The sequence below is a fragment of the Somniosus microcephalus genome, unplaced genomic scaffold, assembly GCF_052327205.1.
Source record: "Somniosus microcephalus isolate GS21.2 unplaced genomic scaffold, FLI_Smic_1.0 unresolved_chr1, whole genome shotgun sequence".
In the NCBI taxonomy this organism is placed as follows: domain Eukaryota; kingdom Metazoa; phylum Chordata; class Chondrichthyes; order Squaliformes; family Somniosidae; genus Somniosus; species Somniosus microcephalus.
Window position 1 is genome coordinate 106,819,015 of NW_028225179.1, and position 13,839 is coordinate 106,832,853.

At 50.6% G+C, this 13,839-nt stretch overlaps 1 protein-coding gene across 1 annotated transcript in view; it reads left to right on the forward strand.

Moving 5' to 3' along the window:
- Positions 1-13,839, forward strand: part of LOC147095691 (uncharacterized) — a 41,295-nt gene that overhangs the window by 26,381 nt on the left and 1,075 nt on the right. Inside the window, exon 7 of the mRNA XM_085973691.1 lies at positions 12,593-12,858. Coding sequence (XP_085829817.1) covers positions 12,593-12,858 — 266 coding nt within the window. The remainder of the gene's footprint in view (positions 1-12,592; positions 12,859-13,839) is intronic.

A 13,839-nucleotide genomic window follows, 5' to 3' on the forward strand; every position in this document is an offset into this window, starting at 1 on the left:
TTGAATGCCTTCTGGAAATCCAAATACATTACATCTACTGGTTCCCCTTGATCCACCCTGCTCATTACATCCTCAAGCATGATTTCTCTTTCATATAACCATGCTGACACTGATTGACTGTATTATGATTTTCTAAATGTCCTGCTACTACTTCCTTAATAAGGACATAAGAAATAAAAGCAGGAGTAGGCCATATGGCCCCTCGAGCCTGCTCCGCCATTCAATAGATCATGGCTGATCATCGACCTCAACTCCACTTTCCTGCCCGATCTCCATAACCCTTGATTCCCCTAGAGTCCAAAAATCTATCTATTTCCCTGCCTTGAATATACTCAAAGACTCAGCATGCACAGCCCTCTGGGGCAGAGAATTCCAAAGATTCACAACCCTCTGAGTGAAGAAATTCCTTCTCATCTCAGTCTTAAATGGCCGACCCCTTATCCTGAGACTATGCCCCCTAGTTCTAGACACTGCAGCCAGGGGAAACAACCTCTCAGCATCTACCCTGTCAATCCCCTTCACAATATTGTATGTTTCAATGAGATCACCTCTCATTCTTCTAAACTCCAGAGAGTATCGGCCCAATCTACACAATCTCTCATCATAGGACAGCCCTCTCACCTCAGGAATCAATCTAGTGCACCTTTGTTGCACTGCCTCCAAGGCAAGTATCTCCTTCCTTAAATAAGGAGACCGAAACTGTGCATAATGGACTCCAACCTAAGTGGTTTCTCTCTGTGGTTAATGTCTGCTGAGCCTCAATTAGATCCATTTGTGGGGATCAACCCACAGGTAAATCCATCCTGAAATTTCAAAAAAGTATTTAGGATGACAACAGAACCATAAATAGCTAATATTCCAGTTACTGAAACAGATTCCCTGGTAATGCATTAATTGAGAGTTTAGTTGATTATTAAAATTAGTTCTCGTAATATAGGCATCATTTGTTGCTCATCCCTAGTTGCGCTGAGAAGGTAGTGGTAGGCCTTCTTCCTGAACCGCTGATAGCAGTTTGATCCAACAAGGCCACTTCAGAGGCCAGTTAAGAAAGGAGTGGGACTGGTGTCACATATAGTCCAGACTTGGTAAGGATGGCTGGTTTCATTCTCTAAAGAACATTCATCAACCAGTTAGGTTTTTATGACAATCCAGCAGCTTTATGATGACTTTTAACTGATACCAGCTTTTTATTACCATATTTTTTTAACTGAAGTATGAATTCTCAAACTGCCATTGTGGGATTTGAACTCACGGTCTACCAAATCATTAAGTTCAGACCTCGGAATTACTGGTCCAGTAACCCTACCATGCACTATCAGGCACCTATTGCTAATTGCTAGTGGCAGAGTCCAGTATTAAACGTTATCAAATATTAACAGGAGACAGAAGTGATATTTCCCTTTATAACAATTTTACTGGAATTTTGGTACCTTTTTGTGCTCATGGTGATAGATGTTAACGCTGACAAATGAAGAATGCCTTACCAATCAGTCGCTCCAGGGTTAGGTAAAGTATAATTAGGATGGAGACCAAATCAGTTTCAATGTTGTTTCAGACCCAAAATCAGTCGAGCTCTCCAACGACATATCTTTCCCACAATAACTGGCGAGCTTTCTCAATAGTTATTATTTCCGGTGAATCACTAACCATATATACCACTAAATGGAACATTTAGAACTAGGGGGTCACAGTCTCAGGATAAGGGGTCGGCCATTTAGGACTGAGATGTGGAGAAATTTCTTCACTCGGAGGGTGGTGAATCTTTGCAGATTTCTACCCCAGAGGGCTGTGGCTGCTCAGTCGTTGAGTATATTCAATACTGAGATTGATAGATTTTTGGATACTAGGGGAATCAAGGGATATGGGGATGGGGCAGGAGGTAACAGTTCAGCCATGATCTTATTGAATGGTGGAGCAGGCTCGAGGGGCTGAATGGCCTACTCCTGCTCCTGTTTCTTATGTTAATAGAATTGTTTAAAGCCAACAGAAGGTTGACTTTTATAATCATTCTTGGGATGTTGGCATCACTGCCAAGGCCAGTATTTATTGCCCATCCCTAGTTGTCCTGACAACAGACAGCAGCTAAGAATCAATCCCATTGGCCAGACCCAGTAAGATTGGCAGTTTCCCTTCCCTAAAGTGCATTATGTAGAATGTACAGCACAGAAACAGGCCATTCGGCCTGACTGGTCCACGCTGGTGTTTATGCTTCACATCAGCCAATAAGTTGGGGTTTTACAACAATTCCGTAATTCCATAGTCACCAGCTTTTTATTTCCAGAAAAACTGAATTCAAATTCTCAAACTGCCAGGTGTAAGATCCCAGAGGGACCCTTGGTTCCAAATGATTCGAGGTTGACCCGTATTGGGGACAGTGATTAAAGTTTATTCAGCACAAGGAAGGCTTAATACAGGAAACTTTGGTTTATCCGGAGGTTAACTGTCCGGAATGCTCGATCCACCGGCAAAAATCAGGAGCTGTTTCGTTAGGTTTTTTTTCTTTTCGTTGCCTTTTTTTCACCAGTCAGGCTCTGCAAGGTCTCGCTGAAGCTGTTGCTTAGCTACATAGATGCTTGCAATGTACGGCTGACTGTTTAGAAGCTGTTGCTAAGCAACAGGGTTTGTTGCTAGATACGGAGCTCAAAAGCTCCGTATGTTTTAACATTAGCGCTGGTTTGTCCGGCAGTTTTGATGGGACGGCAACAGCTCGGTCCCGTCGGTGCCGGATAGCACAAAGTTTCCTGTACATTACAATAATTGAGCAGCAGTTTTTTAAAATTCGTTTATGGGATGTGGGCGACACTGGTAAGGCCAGTATTTATTGCCCATCCCTAGTTGCCCTTGAGAAGGTGGTGGTGAGCCGCCTTCTTGAACCGCTGCAGTCCATGTGGTGAAGGTGCTCCCACAGTGCTGATAGGGAGGGAGTTCCAGGATTTTGACCCAGCGACGACGAAGGAACGGCGATATACTTCTAAGTCAGGATGGTGTGTGACTTTGAGGGGAACTTGGAGGAGGTGGTGTTTCCATGCACCTGCTGCCCTTGTCCTTCTAGGTGGAAGAGGTCGCGGGTTTGGGAGGTGCTGCTGAAGAAACCTTGGCGAGTTGCTGCAGTGCATCTTGTAGATGGAACACGCTGCAGCCACGGTGCACCGGTGGTGGAGGGAGTGAATGTTTAAGGTGGTAGATGGGGTGCCAATTAAGCGGGCTGCTTTGTCCTGGATGGTGTCGAGCTTCTTGAGTGTTGTTGGAGCTGCACTCATCCAGGCAAGTGGAGAGTATTCCATCACACTCCTTACTTGCCTTGTAGATGGTGGAAAGGCTTTGGGGAGTCAAGAAGTGAGACACTCGCTGCAGAATACCTAACCTCTGACCTGCTCTTGTTGCCACAGTATTTATGTGGCTGGTCCAGTTAAGTTCCTGGTCAATGGTGACCCCCAGGATGTTGATGGTGGGAGATTCGGCAATGGTAATGCCGTTGAATGTCAAGGGGCGGAGATAATCGGAGATAGTCATTGCCTGGCACTTCTGTGATGCAAATATTACCTGCCACTTATCAGCCCAAGCCTAAACATCGTCTAGGTCTTGTTGTATGCGGGCATGGACTGCTTCATTATCTGAGGAGTTGTGAATGGTGCTGAACACTTGTGGTAAACCACTTTTATCATTCACTATCGTTACACTATAGTTATCACTGTTGTATTGTTATCACTGTTCTCACTGTTGTATCACTATACGAGGTCGCCTCTTGTCGCGCTGTTATACCTGGGCTGACCACCTCCGACTCCGCCCATGGCTCCACCTACCTGCCCAGGTATAAAGGTAGTCGACTGGCTGGTATTCCTCCTTGTTGGACCCGATCACCCACGAGGGTGGGCTCTGTTATTTAGTCAATAAAAACCTTTAGTTACGTTCCTAACTCGTCGCTTTTTATTGGACGAATTGATAGGTATATCAATTTTATTGACTAAATTTTAAAGATGTCTACTACTGGCCAGCCAGAAGCCCTCCCAGAAGCACAGCCACAGCAGCTTTCAGACACCGGGCTACACCAGCCACACCAGCCGGCTTGGCTGCAAGCCCTCAAACCACCGTACCTGGATCTAAACCCACAGGCAGCAAACTCAGCCCTCGACTTCAAACACTGGCTGGGCTGCTTCGAATCCTACCTGGAAGAATCCGGCGTCCCTCAGAGATCCAAACTAAGAGTTCTGAACGCCCAAGCGAGCCCGAGAGTATACGCACTCATCCAGGACATGACTACATACGAGGCCGCTATCAACCTACTGAAACAGCAGTACCGGAGCCCGGTAAATTACATGTACACCAGGCACCTCCTAAGATCCCGCCCGCAACAGCCAGGAGAGTCTGTAGCTGAATTTTTACGGGCGCTAAAAGCACTCGGCAGGAACTGTGACTTTAAAGCGGTGACGGCTGTTGAAAATACGGAAGATAATATCCGCGATGCCTTTGTGAAAGGCCTACGGTCCGACTACTCACGGCAAAGACTGCTTGAAGCTAAAGACCTCGACCTGGACAAAGCTGAAGCCCTCGCTCTCTCCCTAGAGGTGGCCCATCAGGACCAGGAGGCGTTTTCCAGGTACTGCTCGTGACCCTGGGACTCGGGCCCGACCCCTACCGCAATACCCTTCGCAGCGCCGCCCCCGGGACCTACCACAGCGTCGGCGTCCCGGACCCGACCGGGACCGCCACCCCCGGTACCGGCTCCGACATCGGGCACCCGCGATCGGGCCGCCGGCTGCTTCTTTTGCGGCCAGGAGAAGCACCCGAGGTCGCGCTGCCCAGCCAGGAACTCTACCTGCTCAACCTGCAGGAAGAAAGGCCACGTCTCTAAGGCCTGCAGGAGCGGATCTTCAGAGGCCAGCAGTGCCTCATGCGAACTGTGGGGGCGGCCATCTTCTTTCAAGGCAACTGAGGCCAGCATCCCCACATGTGAGTCATGGGGGCGGCCATCTTTGATCAAGGCAACCGACCCCAATAGTGCCTCATGTGAGTTATGGGAGCAGCCATCTTCTCCGCCATTTTGTCCTACCTCGTGGGAGACGCCATTTTACCCACCACGCCCGACTGCCACCGGGCCTCCGGACCCGACGACCGCCTCGCCCGCAGACGACAACGACTCGCTTACCTACACACTAGCCTCCGTCACTCTGGATCAAGCCCGCCCGCACCACCTGTCCAAGTCGATGATGGACATCAAAGTAAACGGCCACGCCACGATCTGCCTGTTCGACAGAGGAAGCACGGAGAGCTTCATCCACCCAGACACGGTGAGCCACTACTCCCTCCCTGTCCTGCCAACGCGCAACCGAATCTCGATGGCATCGAGGTCCCACGCCACGGACATTAGCGGCTACTGTGTTGTGACCTTGTCGGTTAAGGGTACGGAGTATAAAAATTTTAAACTCCTCGTCCTCCCCCAGCTCTGCGCTGCCGTCCTACTAGGGCTGGCCTTCCAATCCCACCTCCAAAGTGTAACCCTAGCATACGGTGGACCCCTCCCCCCACTCATAGTCGACAACCAGCGAATGTTAAACCGCCCACCGCGTAACACCTGCAGCCTATCCACCCTCAAGGTGCCGCCACCTTCCCTGTTCGCTAACCTCACCCCCGACTGCAAACCCGTCGCTACCAAGAGCAGGCGGTACAGCGCTGGGGACAGAGCCTTCATTAGCTCTGAGGTGCGGCGCCTCCTGAAAGAGGGCATTATCGAGGGGAGCAACAGCCCCTGGCGTGCCCAGGTCGTGGTCGTTAAGACCGGCGATAAAAATCGCCTGGTCATCGACTACAGCCAGACCATAAACAGATACACCCAGCTGGACGCATACCCCCTTCCCCGCATATCTGACATGGTCAATCAGATTGCACAATACCGCGTATTCTCGACCATCGACCTTAAGTCGGCCTACCACCAACTCCCTATCCACCCCGAGGACCGCCAGTACACCGCCTTCGAGGCGAATGGGCGCCTATACCACTTCCTTAGGGTCCCCTTCGGTGTCACCAACGGGGTCTCGGTCTTCCAAAGGGAGATGGACCGGATGGTTGACCAGAACGGACTGCAGGCCACATTCCCCTATCTAGATAACGTCACCATCTGCGGCCGCGACCGGCAGGACCATGACGTGAATCTGGAGAAATTCCTCCGTACGGCCCAACGGCTGAACCTCACCTACAATAAGGAGAAATGTGTGTTTAACACCTCGCGCCTTGCCATCCTTGGCTGTGTAGTAGAGAACGGACTCATCGGCCCCGACCCCGAAAGAATGCGCCCCCTCATGGAGCTACAGCTACCCCTCCCCCACTGCCCTAAGGCACTTAAGAGGACCCTGGGGCTCTTCGCCTACTATGCCCAATTATGCGGACAAAGCCAGACCCCTCATGAAGTCCACATCCTTCCCCCTCACGGAGGAAGCGTGCGCGGCCTTCTCCCTCATCAAGGGAGACATAGCCAAGGCCACAATGCACGCAGTGGATGAGTCCATCCCCTTCCAAGTGGAGAGCGATGCATCCGACTTCGCCCTAGCCGCTACCCTTAACCAGGAGGGGAGGCCGGTGGCCTTCTTCTCAAGGACCCTACAGGGCCCTGAGATCCGACACTCGTCAGTCGAGAAGGAAGCCCAGGCAATTGTGGAGGCGGTACGGCGCTGGAGGCATTACCTGGCAGGCAAACGATTTACCCTCCTCACCGACCAACGTTCGGTTGCTTTCATGTTTAATAACAAGCTGAGGGGCAAAATCAAGAATGACAAGATCTTGAGGTGGAGAATCGAGCTATCCACCTACGATTATGATATCCTGTACCGGCCAGGTAAGCTGAACGAACCCCCTGATGCTCTTTCACGAATTACATGCGCCAGCGCGCATATTGATAGACTTCAGACCCTCCACAACGACCTCTGCCACCCCGGGGTCACCAGACTTTACCATTTCATTAAGGCCCGCAACCTGACCTACTCCATCGAGGAGGTCAGGACCATGACCAGGAACTGCCAGACCTGCGCCGAGTGCAAACCGCACTTCTATAGGCCGGACAGAGCAAGCCTGATCAAGGCCACCCGCCCCTTCGAGCGCCTGAGCATTGACTTTAAGGGGCCTCTACCGTCATCTGACCGCAATGTGTACTTCCTCAACATCGTTGATGAGTACTCCCGTTTCCCTTTTGCCTTCCCCTGCCCAGACATGACCAGTACCACGGTCATCAAGTGCCTGAATGACCTCTTCGCCTTGTTCGGGTTCCCGAACTATATACATAGTGACCGGGGCTCCTCCTTCATGAGCGAGGAACTCCGTCAGTTCCTACTAGCGAGAGGTATTGCAGCAAGTAGGACCACCAGCTACAACCCCCGAGGGAACGGCCAGGTGGAAAGAGAGAACGCGACGGTATGGAAGGCCGTCCTCTTAGCCTTAAAGTCTAAGGGCCTCCCAACCTCCCGCTGGCAGGAAGTCCTCCCGACAGCGCTGCACTCCATCCGGTCACTACTTTGCACTGCCGTTAACGCCACCCCCCATGAACGAATGTTTGTTTTCCCCAGGAAGTCGACTACGGGAACCACTCTACCAACCTGGCTGACCTCTCCGGGGCCCGTCTTGCTGCGAAAGCACGTGAGGGCCCATAAAACGGACCCCCTGGTCGAGAGGGTGAACCTACTGCACGCCAACCCCCAGTACGCCTACGTGGCTTACCCAGACGGGCGGGAGGACACTGTCTCCTTACGAGACCTCGCACCCTCGGGCACTCCGGAGACACCACCTTTACCCCCCCCCACCACCCCCCCAATTCCAGCCCAGGTAGACGGCATGCCGGAACCCCACGAGCCTTCGCCGACCACGCAGACACCAGCATTAACACCGGATAATGCAGCACCGCTGCTGCGACGATCGGAGAGGCTTACGAGGCCTCCGGACAGACTGACATACCAGAACACTTCACCCCGCCGGACTCAAATCTAAACAAGGGGTGAATGTGGTAAACCACTTTTATCGTTCACTATCGTTACACTATAGTTATCACTGTTGTATTGTTATCACTGTTCTCACTGTTGTATCACTATACGAGGTCGCCTCTTGTCGCGCTGTTATACCTGGGCTGACCACCTCCGACTCCGCCCATGGCTCCACCTACCTGCCCAGGTATAAAGGTAGTCGACTGGCTGGTATTCCTCCTTGTTGGACCCGATCACCCACGAGGGTGGGCTCTGTTATTTAGTCAATAAAAACCTTTAGTTACGTTCCTAACTCGTCGCTTTTTATTGGACGAATTGATAGGTATATCAACACTGTGCAGTCATCAGCGAATATCCCCATTTCTGACCTTATGTTGGAGGGAAGGTCATTGATGAAGCAGCTGAAGATGGTTGGGCCTAGGACACTGCCCTGAGGACCTCCTGCAGCGATGTCCTGGGGCTGTTTACACATTATAATTGAGATTTATAGTACCACTTATACTCTGGGTAGAAGTATGCAACCATGAGTAAGCCCCACCCTGCGTCTCTTGTCTCTCATCTTTCTTTGTCTCCCAGGTGGCTCCTTGACTCTTCCTGAAATCTTCTACATTTTGGGTCTGTTGAGAGCCCTTTCTTTTATACTCTTGCTCTCATTCAAAACCTATGGAATCTTACTGAGCCAATCACTGGCTTACACCATGTGAAGGCCTTTGAGAGGGTGCAGAGGAGATTTACCAGAATGGTTCTGGGGATGGGGGATCTTAGCTACAAGGACAGGTTGGAGAAGCTGGATTTGATTTCATTAGAACAAAGGAGGTTGAGGGGTGATTTGATAGAGGTGTACAAGATTATGACGCATTTGGATAGACTAGATGGGGAAAGGCTGTTCCCACTAGTTGATGGTGCAAGGACTAGGGTCACAGATTTAAGGTTTTGGGCAAGAGATACAGGGTGGAAGTGAGGAAAAACTTTTTTAGGCAGTGAGTGGTGATGACCTGGAACTCGCTGCCGATGGAAGTGGTGGAAGCGGAGACACTCAATGCTTTCAAAGGGAGACTGGATAGGCACTTGAGGGAAATAAACTTGCAGGGCTACGGGGAGAGAGCGGGGGAATGGGACTGAATGGATTGCTCTACAGAGAGCCAGCACAGACTCGATGGGCCAAATGGCCTCCTTCTGTGCCGTTATGACTCTGACTCTATGACCCAAAACCCAAAATCCAATCATAAAGATGCCACAGCACCCTGGTTTACGCAGGTTCTGGTGTTATGACACCTTTACATCATCTGTTTTTGAACATCAAGACTCATATCTGGGGTAGTTATGGCAACACAGAAGAACATGCCTCCACAGTATAGAGACAGTCACCCTTGCTGCTCCTGTGAGAAGCCTATGTTCTAGCTCACTGCCGGACATCATAACGTTCCAACACAGTTACAGTCACATCCTGGCTTTCCAGGTTAGCTGCACTCGAAGCCTCAACCTTACTGTCATTAACTCGCCCAATAGCTTCCCTATTTGACTATAGCTGTCCTCTTCCTCACCCCAGGCTGTCTAGGTTACAGCCTACTCACAGACCTTTAATTATAAGCAAAATAATTACATGTTTTTTTAAATTCATTCATGGGATCTGGGAATTGCTAGCAAGGCCAGCATTTATTGCCCATCTCTAGTTGCCCTTGAGAAGGTTGTGGTGAGCCCACTTCTTGAACCGTTGCAGTCCGTGTGGTGAAGGTACTCTTCTTTCTCTCTTAGGCAGTCCCTCGGAACCGAGGATGACTCGCTTCCACACTGAAAATGAGTTCTCAGGTGACTGATGAGTCCAATGCGGGACCTACAGTCTCTGTCATAGGTGGAGCAGACGGTGGTTGAAGTGGCGGGAGAGTGGGGTGCTTGGGTTGACGTGCGCTCCTTCCGCTGCCTGCGCTTGGCTTCCTCTTGCTCCCAGCGAAGAGACTCGAGGTGTTCGGCGCCTTCCCGGATGCTTCTCCTCCACTTTGTGCGGTCTTGGGCCAGGGATTCCCAGGTGTCGGTGGGGATGTTACACTTTTTCAAGGAGGCTTTGAGGGTGTCCTTGAAGCCTTTCCTCTGCCCACCTGGGGCTCTCTTGCCGTGCCGGAGCTCCGAGTAGAGCGAGTAGGTGAAGGTACTACCACAGTGCTGTTAGGGTGTTAGGAAGTTTATTGATGAAGCAGCTGAAGATGATTGGGCCTTGGACACTGCCCTGAGGAACTCCTGCAGCGATGTCCTGGGGCTGTCATATCTAATTCAAATTATCATTCCATAGAGCTGATGATTGCAGCCTTTTATATTTAAGTCTTACACACAATTATAAATCCATTACTGATGATTATATCACTAAAGATAGAAAACAAGTATTCTAAAAGAAACAACTAATCCCTGATAATCTTACACACGGTGGAATTTGAATTCACGCTCCCTGGATTATAAACTCAGGATCTCTGGATTACTAGTCCAGTAATGTAACCACTAGTACCCCTACATCATTTGGTGACCTGCACCCTAGTCCTAGGCTGCTCATTATTTAGTCCCCAAAGGGAGCTAACGTTCAGCAAGAGGAAGCACCCATTCCAATCCTAATGCAAAGGTGAAAGAGCGCTGTGTGTTGATCCCTGGAATGTCGGGCGCTTGCTCTTCCTCTTTCGCTGTTTATTACTAGACAGTTTCGTTGAGAATCGGAACTGGCTGCCTGAGAAAATGGGCAAATAAATTGTCAATTAAACTCAGTATGAGGAATTCAGTAATTACAGTGTTGATTATTCTGTATTCCAATGTCTGACAGTATAACACGCCACCATTGAGCAGGCCATACTGTGCATGCTGGACTCCGGTATCACCGATATTTCATAAACAATTGTCAGCTGTGGCTCAGTGGGTAGCACACTCCTCGCCTCTGAGTCAGAAGGTTGTGGGTTCAAGTCCCACTCCAGGGACTTGAGCACATAAATCCAGGCTGACACTCCCGGTGCAGTGCTGAGGGAACGCTGCACTATCCGAGGTGCTGTCTTTCGGATGAGACGTTAAACCGAGGCCCCGTCTGCTCTCTCAGGTGGACGTAAAAGATCTCGCAGCGCTATTTTGAAGAAGAACAGGGGAGTTATTCCCGGTGTCCTGGCCAATATTTATCCCTCAACCAACATAACAAAAACAGATTATCTATGTCATTATCACATTACTGTTTGTGGGAGCTTGCTGTGCGCAATTTGGCTGCCGTGTTTCCCACATTACAACAGTGACTCCACTTCAAAAGTACTTAATTGGCTGTAAAGCGCTTTGAGATGTCTGGTGGTCATGAAAGGCGCTATATAAAAGCAAGTCTTTCTTTTAAATCAATTTGCCAGGGTCATTAACAATGCAGAACTGACAGACTCGCTGGGGGTAATTTCGACTTTGTGCGATAGTGTGGAACCGAGTCGGCAGCCAGTTTTGCATCTCTCCTGAGTTATTGAAGTCAATGGAAGTTAAAATCGGGAGAGACCCAAAATGGCCAGCCGATTGACTGTCGCCCATTTTACTCTGTGGGACAAAGCCAAAATCTACCTCACTATTCATTCCTTTCAACCTCTCAGGAACTCTTCAAAAAAAACAAAGGAATTGTCGATCGATTAAATCTTTTACAATTTAGATTATGACCATCTATATTTAGTGAGTTTTCAAAAATTAATTTATGGGATGTGGGCATCGCTGGCAAGGCCAGCATTTATTGCCCATCCCTAGTTGCCCTTGAGAAGGTGGTGGTGAGCCGCCTTCTTGAACCGCTGCAGTCCGTGTGGTGAAGGTGCTCCCACAGTGCTGTTAGGGAGGGAGTTCCAGGATTTTGACCCAACGACGATGAAGGAACGTGATATATTTCCAAGTCAGGATGATGTGTGACTTGGAGGTGGTGGTGTTCCCATGCGCCTGCTGCCCTTGTCCTTCTAGGTGGAAGAGTTTGCGGGTTTGGGAGGTGCTGCCGAAGAAGCCTTGGCGAGTTGCTGCAGTGCATCTTGTAGATGGTGCACACTGCAGCCATGGTACGCCGGTGCTGGAGGGAGTGAATGTTTAAGGTGGTGGATGGGGTGCCAATCAAGTGGCTGCTTTGTCCTGGATGGTGTCGAGCTTCTTGAGTGTTGTTGGAGCTGCACTCATCCAGGCAAGTGGAGAGTATTCCATCACACTCTTTACTTGCCTTGTAGATGGTGGAAAGGCTTGGGGAGTCAGGAAGTGAGACACTCGCTGCAGAATACCTAGCCTTTGACCTGCTCTTGTTGCCACAGTATTTATGTGGCTGGTCCAGTTCCTGGTCAATGGTAACCCCCAGGATGTTGATGGTGGGAGATTCAGCGATGGTAATACCATTGAAAGTTACTGGAAACGATAATTAAGAAAAACCCACAAAATACTTTGGGGTGGAGGGGGTGGTAATTTTAGCTTTGGGGAATAGTGTAAATTGACTGCCCATTATAGGCCTGGCTTGATTTTCCCTTCCGTTGACATCAGTGGGCGATGTGTCACTATCGCCCCCACGTTAAAATCACCCCCTCAGACTTGGCGCTACAAGCCATCGGGATGTTTCTCCGAAGACTTATGCGACTGAATTTGTCTGTGTGTTTCTTGTTGTATTTCAGGTGTGTCAACGATTTAACGTATCAGACCTACGAAACCAGCGATCCACGGAAACAGCGCTTCAGTTTCCACGTGTTTAAATTCGAGAATTTCCCGCAGGTTTATATATTCTGTGAGATTGTGCTGTGTCACACAGGCTCGTCTTTCAACCGATGCGAGCGGGGCTGCACCCCCTCCAGGAAGAAGCGCGACCTCCGAGCTCGGGAGAGTAAAGACAAGTTCGCCCATGTCTCCCAGGGACCCGTAGTGTTTCCCACTAGCCCACTGGGTGTGTTGCATTTCCCACCTCGTATTCAATGTCAATGTTTTGCACGGTGAATTGCGTATATTCTTGAGTAAACCGCGAATGTGTATCTCCAGTACTTTCCCTGACTACGGCCTAGAAATTCGGGCGCACCCGTGTTTGGATGCGCAGTGGTCGCGGGGGCCGATCCCTGCGCCTGAATGGTGAGGCCCGAGGCGCCGCGATATTGGACCTCGGGCCTCATCTCCATGGAGCTGGCGAGCTGCGCAGAGCTGCTGGCAAAGCAGAATGGAAGAGCAGGCCGCTGTGATGCTAGGTAAGTGAGCAAGGGTGGGCGATTGATCCGGGGAAGGGCGGGTTATTGATCCGGGATTGGTGGGTGATTGGGCCGGGAATGGTGGGTGATTAGGCCAGGAAGGATGGGTGATTGGGCCGGGAAGGATGGGTGATTGGGCCGGGAAGGGTGGGTGATTAGGCCAGGAAGGATGGGTGATTGGGCCGGGAAGGATGGGTGATTGGGCCGGGAAGGGTGGGTGATTGGGCTGCGAAGAGTTGACAATTGGGTCGGGAGGTAGCCGGGGTGGAGGGAGCAGTGGCCGTGGGGGGGTGGGGTGGAGGTAGTAGTGCCCAGGGTGGAGGGGTTGGTGGCCCTGGGGGGGCGGTGTCGTGGAGGTAGTAGTGCCCAGGGTGGAGTGGCCCTGGGGGGGGGGGTGGCATGGAGGTAGTAATGCCCAGGGCGGGGCAATGTTTGACACTCCAGCTCCTCTCCACTCTACATTCAGGTAAGTATATTTTATAAACTCACCTTGTTGGTTGCTCCCTTTCAGGACTGTCTGTTGGGCCGTGCACGGGCTTGGTTTTCCTGAGTGCAGTCAGGGCCCGCTGCCTCAGGGCAAACCAATTTTGCAGTGGGGGCCTCGAGCAGGCCCCTGACTTGCACATGCAAAAGCCTGATGCCTGTTTCAGATGTGGGAACTTTTTGGCCTTTCCCAATATGGCGGGTGG